Below are 8,990 nucleotides of genomic sequence, written 5' to 3'. Positions count from 1 at the left end.
ATTTCTTCCGAACAACGACGACAACGAAAAACTATAGAAAGAGGATGAGAAAAACAAAAACCTTTCAGGCAAGACAACCAAAATAACATGGTGCCACGTAATACAATCTTGGGACCCACTGAATTTTATTTAAACGTATCACCCTCCTTGGGAACCTAAATCAAGGACTTGGGATCCTAATTTGAAAATGAAACAGAACAACATAGAGGGAACTGTTTCCTCAAAATAGTAATGGGCTTACAGATGCCTTTTAGGAACTTATACCTAATCAAATCTATTCATTCCTTCTGTAAGCTTTAAGCATCCCCAAATTTTATACGTCTCTAAATAAGGTGGAGAAAAGGGGGAAAACCACATTTAGCTGCGTAATTCAAATAGAAGTATTTCTTTCTTCCCAAGTTACATAATTAGGGAAGCCATGAAGCAAACCTTATCTTACCTAAAAACCAGAGATTCATGATTAGGTAACATTTAAACCCTTGACCAATTGCCTTTCCTTGATAACCAATGGGATCCTTCCACTCGTATTTATTTATTTATTTATTTATTTATTTATGGCTGTGTTGGGTCTTCGTTGCTGCACGCGGGCTTTCTCTAGTTGTGGTGAGCGGGGGCAACTCTTCGTTGCAGTGCGTGGGCTTCTCATGGTGGTGGTTTCTCTTGTTGCAGAGCACGGGCTCTGGGCACATGGGCTTCAGTAGTTGTGGCTCATGGGCTTAGCTGCTCCACGGCATGTGAGATCTTCCCGGACCAGGGCTCGAACCCGTGTCCCCTGCATTGGCAAGCGGATTCTTAACCACAGCGCCACCAGGGAAGTCCCTCCATTGGTCCTTGACCATCCTTCCACAGTCAAGCAAGGAACTCAAAGTCAATTGTCTATAATCATGACATCAACTTAAAACTAAAAAATCCAAACTAGCTGTGCTTATCCTGCAATAGGCATACCAGCACTATGTATACAGACACTACCAGCATTATGTATACAGACACGCTTCTCAACTAATCTGATAACACATCTTAAAATTAATGCATTCCCTTGATCTCAAGAGGCCAGACTGGATAAAAGTAAGGCCACTGCTTTGTTTACTCTTTAAAACATTAAAATCTGTGCTGACAGTGAGTGGCACACAAAACTATACTTAGACATTGTGCTGGTTAACACAATACTTGCACTTCCCTGTTCATTAGCCATTGGTACATCTATAGTCTTAGGATTTACAATGAGAAATAATGAGAGCAATTTCCTGAGTTACTCCACCTTTAAATTACATTTCATTGAGACTTATCCTCTGAAATTACTGGTTGTCCTATCCTGTTTACGTGAGAACTTAAGAAACCTCTCATAATTCTGACATCTTTACACATGAAAAAAAATTGTATACATGTAAGAAAGGTTCCTACAGATGTCATTTTATCATTTAAAAATCACTTTAGCCAAAAAGAAGTAAAAGTAAAATTACACATTTTATTCATTCATTCCATCAGCTGAGAATTGCTCAATTGTACAAATACGATATTGTACAAAAAAATCACAAAATGTTACAAAATAAAAAAGTAAAAACTGCATTACTTAATAAATACGACTAAAAGTAGTTAAAGTGGAAATGAGATAGGTTTTAGGTTGGAAACATTGTTTGACCCAGCAAACCATACAAGCTCTTGTATACAGACATTTTTATTTGTACATAATACAGGGCAATCCTATTTCGCCTTGTGAAAGAATTTAAAAGGAACAGACTATGAAGACAGTATTCTTCTGCTGGAAAATAACTGCCAAGGTTGGTTGGGGGCATTTATGCCATTAGTTTTTCAATCTCTCGGTTGAATCCAAGAGGCTATATATAAAGCAGGAGGCTTATCTCGTCACAAAGTCTTCTATCACGTTACAATTATTTTTTCAACAACATGACAAATATAAATAAAAACAATTGAGAGCACCAGACAATCTACTCTAAACCTCAACCAGAGTACAGAATAATCACTCTGCCATCAGCAAATATCAGACTTTCATTCAAGTAAGAGCTGGTACTATTCTTTAAAGAAAAAAAAATTCTTCCCATAACCTCCCCTTAAGTATTTTCTCTTTAAAAGGTTGACCATTTCTAGAAAAATAATGATTTTCCAAACAACAAATCTGTTTCATCAAAACGGAATGGGCCAATCATCTGGTAATATGAATGCATCAATATCCATTATAAATAATTACTTACGAACTGTAAAATTCAAATTCAACAACAAAAAATACTAAATCACAATCTCTGTTCAAAATAATAAACTTCATATAAAGCACTTCTCTGGATTTACGCCGGAAAGCTGTGTGTCAAAATGGAACACGTCATAGATGAAGATACACCAATTGTTAAAAATGTTGTGCAAAAATACATTTTTATAGAAAATAGATTACCAGGAATGAACAAAATTTACACTGTGAGAAATCAGCTTGCAAATTAAGTAGTGCCAACTTTATACAGCAAATGATAAATAGCAGTAGGATCACCCAAAGCTATCATGAAACATCACTTAGGTGCCCAGCAACCTTCAGCTCTGAGGAGAAAACATTCAAAAACATGATTAAGGCATTACACCTACAGTAAATCTACTTCAAATTTTAAAAGTGCTATTACCCTGATTAGAGTTCACGTAATTCCCCAAACACAAATTAGGTCTGCAATTTTCCCAGGGTGGAGGGCTTCAGACACTTCAAGAGCATGCGTTTTGTTCAATATACATTTTGGATAGGGATATGGCCATGGACTTGGCGAGTTCTTCGTCGCGTTTTCTTTGCACTTGAGTCTGCCTGCACCAAGTGTCATACTCCGGATTCGGATAGGAGTGATCAAACACCGCGTCGTAATGTCCGTTACTGAGCCAACTGAGCCAAATGCTAGGCCTTAGGGAATCCTCTGGGCCCAAATAGTGAATCATGGTAGACACCGTGGGGCTCTCCAGCCTCCCGCCAGTAGTTAGATGTACATTCACGTTCAGCATCTGCCCCATGGCCAGAAGTTCAGGGTACCCGGCCCACGCCCCGTCCTGAGCAGCGGCGATGATAAACTCCCCCACGTCGCCCTCAATCAGGGGGCTAAAATGGTCGAGGTGGTCGGCGATGTGGTGCACCGTCTGCTCTCGCAGCTCCCGGTGCAGGCTCTGGTCCCCGTACACCGCCTTGCTGACCGCTCGGTAGAGGCAGTTGCCGTCGGGAATGATGTGAAATCGGTACTTGTTCCTCTGCCGCAGGTACTTGTCCTGCCTCTCCACCTCGGCCAGGTACAGGGCCAGCTTCTCGTCCTTGGGATCCGACCTGGAGACGATCGCCGCCTCGGCCGCGCCGCCCGGAACCGCCTCGCTGCTCCGCGCCGGAGGCCCCTCGGCCTCCGGGTCGGGCCGCCGCGGCTCGTCGGCGCTGGGAGGAGGGTCGCCGCGGTCGCCGGCCCTGTCCCAGCCCCGGAGGCTCCTCTCCGCCGGGCGCTCCTCGGCCCACGGGCCGGCGCCGGCTTCCGGGCTCCCCGGGGGCGGCGCGGGGCCGCGGTGCTTGGCGGCGGCCAGGGCCTGGCGGTGTTCGCTTAGTCGGAAGTTTCTGTCGGGCCCCTCGCGGGCCGCGTCCAGGCCGGCGGGCTCGGGGCCGTCGGGCCTCAGCAGCTCCTCCAGGAGCCAGGCCGAGGAGCCCCGCCGCGGCGGGACCGGCGCGCCGGGCGGCGGGGCCAGCAGGAGGCAGCGGCCGCGCGGGGCGGCGGGCGCCGCGGCGCCGGGCTCCGGGCCGCGCAGCAGGAGCCGGTCGGCGCCCAGGGCCCGCACGGTGATCTGCGCCGTGGACGTGTAGTGCGGCGGCAGCGGCGGCTTGCAGGACCCGCCGGGCGGCCCGGCGGCGGCGGCGGCGGCCGAGGCGGGGGCGGCGGCCCCAGACACCATCTCGAAGCAGGAGGAGAAGGCGGGCATCTTGGCGGTGGGGGCGGCGGCGGCTTCGCGGGGCTCGGCGGCCGCGGCCGGCTGGCACTCACCGGTATCGGGCTCTGGCGCGCAGCCGGCGGGTCCCGGGGGCTGCAGCGAGACCTTGAACGGGGCGGCAGCGGCGGCGGCGGCGGCGGCGGCGGGCGGAGCGGGGGCTGCGGCCGTGGGACCCGGGCCCCCGGCTGGGTAGTGGGTGCAGACGCTGCTGTAGAGCTGCATGTCCCTGCCCGCCGCTCGGCCCCTTATAGGCGCGCCGAGCCCCGGTGAGGGGACACACCCTCCGGGCCCGGGGGAGGGGGCCGGCCGAGCGCGGTGACCCAGTGCCCCGAGAATAGAAATGACCAAAGGGCCGCCGGCGCGTCAGGAGCCGCATATAGCGCCCGGGGCCCCGCCAAATTCCTGCTGCGCCACAGCACGCGGTGGGGGCGGGGAGGGAACGCGCGCTCGACCCCTGCCGGCGCGCTCGGCCCGCAGACCCGGGACGCGTGCGCCCGCTGCCGCTGCTCCGGCCCGCGGCGGCCGCTGGGGACTCTCTGAGGGAGCCGCCCGCCCTGCTGGAGCGCGTCCCACCGGCGAAGAGCAGCGCGCGGCTCGCTGAGGGGCCAGGAGGCGGGGCCGCGGTTGTTTACCTCAGGCCGCGCGGCCGCGTCACGTGCCCCCGCTGGAATGCGCGGCTCGTCGCGTCGCCCCATTCAACCGCCCGGGTTCGTCCTGCCCCTCCTGCTCGCCCCGCCCTGTTCGGCGACGTCATGGGCGTGGCCCGCGGGCGCGCGGGCGACAGAGCGCGGAGGGTTGGAGCTCTCTGTACGGTCAAGGGGCTCCTTGCCGCTGCCCCACCTCAGCCGTAGTTTTAGACGCCGCGCTTTTCTGCTCTGCTGCAGCGGTCGTGGCGGGCTGGGCACTGCTTGGGGCGGGCTAGAATGCTGAAAGTGCGCGTTTCGGAAGAAGCTTCCGGGTTCGGTATGGAGAACGGAGAGCTGCCCTGAAACCTGCACGGCCTCTGCCTGGTCATAGCACCACTGCCCTCTTTTTCATTCAGTCCCTTGGGTTGTATTGTTAACGTAGCGTGACGCCTCCCTTTCTCCCCAGCACCTTGCTGCCCTGCTAAACCGAAACCAACTTTTCTGCAGCCCTAACCCGTGACGACGAGCAAATACAAGACGGGCGAAATACCAAATGCCTAACCGAGCCTTTTGAAACTAGGGGCAGCTGCTAACCATGGGTCAGAGGCAAAGTAGAGAGGGTCGTGATGCATCGCGAATGTGTGGAAATTGAATAGAATTTTGAACATAGTTGTACCCAATTGTGTTAGTTGTCCCTGTTTGTAAAGGAAAGCCGTTAATACGCACATGATCAACCGTGTACTGACTGTACAGTAGTAGTAGGCAGTTCTTGCTATATTCTGAGCTTTGATCACATCCTAAACTAACAGGCCCTAAACGTTCAAAGGGAACCTAGGAAGCTGTCCCACCGTTTTACTGATGAGGAAATAGCTTACGTTGTGGCGTACGCCTCCCCCGACCCTTCCGCTGAAACGTAAATTCCATGAATGGAAGACTTAGTCTTGGAAACCAAAGGTTTGTTAGAGTTACGAACCCTAGCACAGAGCCTGGCACGTAGTTGGAACTAATTAATATTTACTGAATGAATGAATTAATGGAAGAGGAGTTCCCAAGACACTGGAGAAGCCAGAATTACGATCCCGGTTTCCTGATCCCAGCAGCGTTTGCTCGGGTCACATGAACCTGTTAGGCAAATCAACTCAGAAGGAAAAACAACCACTTAAAAGTCTAACCGTCTTTTCAACTTCTGTGACACCCCATTGGGAGCTTGTAGACCTCACTAGCTAACTATAAAAGGGAAATTACTTAGATTTCATCACTGCTTTGAGGGTTATCTGTTGCTCTGTGTATTCAGCAGTTCACCCTGAGCTCTACCTGTAGCCTTTCAGTAGCTGGCGTTCTGAAACAGAAGACAAAACAACAATAAAATAACCCCTAAATCGTATTTACTGAGTAGCCATCGTGTGCCTAGCCGAGCTAGCAAACAGGAGCATGGAGGGAGATAAGGAAACTATTAAAAAATGTAAATCCTAAAGCAAGAATGTGTTTTGAACAGACTGGAGTAAACACAGGGGAAAAAAAAAAACAAAAACAAGGCTAGGTACACAGAAGACAGGCTAGGTCTGATGTACCAAATTAGGAATGTCAAAAAAAATTCGTGAGTAAATTTGATGATCTGATTGGCTTTATTAAGAGATTCGGGCTTAATTCCATCAGGCAACATCCCATCCAGCAGCTAGAAGGGTGCTTCCACCTGTTGTAGAAAATGGAAAGTTTTTTTTATAGGAAGAAGGGTGGGGTAAGGGCGTTATTAGCAAAAAAGAAGAAAGAATTATTTTTAGGTCAGGACTTTGGTGTGGGGTGGCGGCGGGTGAGTGTTTTATCATGCAGACTGCTTCTTCCTCTGGGGAATGGAGAAGGCCTACATGACAGGTGAGCTCAGTGGTGCTGATCAGAATAATTCCAAACCGGTTGATTAAGATTACATTTTTAAAAAATTTTTCATAGCTATTTCCTTTATTTTTTAATTTATTTATTTTGGAGTATAGTTGAGTTACAATGTTGTGTTAGTTTCAGGTGTACAGCAAAGGGATTCAGATATATATATATATATGCATATATACTTTTTCAGATTATTTTCCCATATATGATTAAGATTACATTTCAGCAGAAGGTTGAAACTGCAATTAAGTCTTGGTTTTTTGTTGTGCGACCATTTTCGGGCCTATTCTTTCTTTCTTTTTTTTTTTTAAACAGGAACAAATATCAACAAAGATGTGAAGATTCAAAACTTTAATATACGTGAAGCCTCTTTTTTCAATTTTTTCTTTTAGTCTGTGTGGGGATGGTAGACTATATACCTCAATGCATATTCACTGTGAGAATCAGCATCCACTCTGTATCTTGGTCTGGAAAATCTTCCTAGAGGAGGTGGTACTTCAAGAGACTCAAAGCAGGGATAATTGCCAGTCTTGGAAATGGGAGTTGTTTTCTGCCCTTGTAGTGTAAGAGAAGGCAAGGCCTGCAAGTGATAGCAAAGAGATTAGGGTATGAAAGAGGGGGAGGCAAGTTCAGTTCCTTGAAGTGCCATCTGAAAAGAATTCCTAATGATTGTCTTCTGGAAAATCATCTGTCTAGCATATTTCGGTGCCACGCAGAAAACTGGGAGAAGTTTAGAAAAATAGGCTTCTTGAATAGGCTAGAAAAAACAGAAAATTTCAGCAACTAGCCACCAAAAGTTAGCAACAAGACAATCAATAGGTTAAAACAAAACAAAAAGGACAAGGCATTTAATCAATGAATATTTATTGAGCACCAGCTTTGCTCCCAGCATGGTGCCAATTACAGGGAATTCAGACACAGATTCTGTCCTGCAGCCCAGGCAGCAGAAACCTAACCACTAAAGGCATCTTTGTAAAATAGGACCCAATCCCAGCATGTTTTTTGAAGATACGTATGTATGTATCTTAGCTGCATTCCTTAAAAGAAAAAAAATTCCCGACCTCTTCCCTTCCTACCAAAATAAAACTTTAAAAAATGCAAACAATTTGGACTTGCCTGGCGGTCCAGTGGTTAAGATCCCAGGCTTCCACTACAGGGAGCACAGATTCGACCCCTGGTCGGGGAACTAAAGATCCCGCTTGCCGCATAGTGTGGCCAAAAAAAAAAAAGCTAACATTCATTCATTTAGTCACCCATTAAATCATCATTTATTTACAAACCTAATATGAAAAATCATCTTGAAAAAGAATAAAGTTGGAAGACTCATGCTTCCCAATTCCAGGACTTACTACAAAGCTACAGTCATCAAGACAGTGTGGTACTGGCATAAAGGTAAACATATAGATTGGTGGAATAGAACTGAGAGTCCAGAAATAAAGCCATATGTGTATGATCAATTGTCTTTGACTGGGTGGCAAGACAATTCAATGGGAGAAAGAATAGCTTTTTCAACAAATGGTGCTGGGACAACTGGATATCTACATACAAAAGAATGAAGCTGGACCTTGAAAAAATTAACTTAAAATGGATCAAAAGTAAGAGCTAAGATTATCAAATCCGTAGAAGAAATTTGAGGCAGAAATCTCAGTGCGCATGGATCAGGCAATTGTTTCTTAGATGTGACACCAAAAAAGACAACAAAAGAAAAGAATAGTAAGTTGGACTTCATCAAAACTAAAAACTTTGTGCTTCAGAGGACACCATAAAGTGAAAAGACAAACAGAAGAATGGGAAACTATATTTACAAGTCATATATCCGATAAGGGACTTTGAAATATATAAAGAATGTATTAAAAAGTCTTATAATTCAATTGTAGAAACACAAATAGCCCAACTTTTAAATGGACACATAATTTGTATAGACATTCCTCCAAAGAAGATATACAAACAGCCAACAAGCACATGAAAAAATACCCAACATCATTAGTCGCTAGGGAAATGCAAATCAAAACCTACAGTGAGATCTACCTCATACCCACTAGGATGGCTGAAATAAAAAAAGACAGACAATAGCAAGTGTTGGTGAAAATGTGGAGAAATTAGAACCCTTATACATTGCTTGTAGAATTTTAAAATGGAACTTTGAAAACATTTTGAAAAACAATTTGGTGATTCTTCAAAAGTTTACACATAGAATTACCATAGGATCCGGTAATTACACTGCTAGGCATATAACCAAGAGATATGAAAATGTATGTCCACACAAAAATGTATATATCAGTGTTCATAGTAGCATTATTCATAATTGCCAAAAAGTGGAAACAACCCAGTTGTCCATCAACTAATGAATGGGCAAACAAAATGTGGTATATCCACACAATGAAATACTATGCAGCCATAAAAAGAATGAAGTACTGATACATGCTGCAACATGGGTGAACCTTGAAAACATTATTGTAAATGAAAGAAACCAAGCACGAAAGGCCACATGTTGTATAATTTCATTTGTATGAAGTGTCCAGAATAGGCAAATCTATA

The 8,990-nt window shown here is 46.3% G+C and overlaps 1 protein-coding gene across 1 annotated transcript; it reads right to left on the bottom strand.

Moving 5' to 3' along the window:
* Nucleotides 1–1,659: 1,659 nt before the first annotated feature.
* OTUD1 (OTU deubiquitinase 1) lies at nt 1,660–4,450 on the bottom strand. Its single transcript, XM_068561285.1, has one exon. It carries the CDS (start codon nt 4,165–4,167, stop codon nt 2,701–2,703), a length of 1,467 nt encoding a protein of 488 aa, XP_068417386.1. The 5' UTR covers nt 4,168–4,450; the 3' UTR covers nt 1,660–2,700.
* Nucleotides 4,451–8,990: the final 4,540 nt, after the last annotated feature.

Source organism: Eschrichtius robustus, chromosome 1 (assembly GCF_028021215.1).
Source record: "Eschrichtius robustus isolate mEscRob2 chromosome 1, mEscRob2.pri, whole genome shotgun sequence".
Taxonomy (NCBI): domain Eukaryota; kingdom Metazoa; phylum Chordata; class Mammalia; order Artiodactyla; family Eschrichtiidae; genus Eschrichtius; species Eschrichtius robustus.
This window is presented reverse-complemented; position numbering and strand designations above follow the sequence as displayed.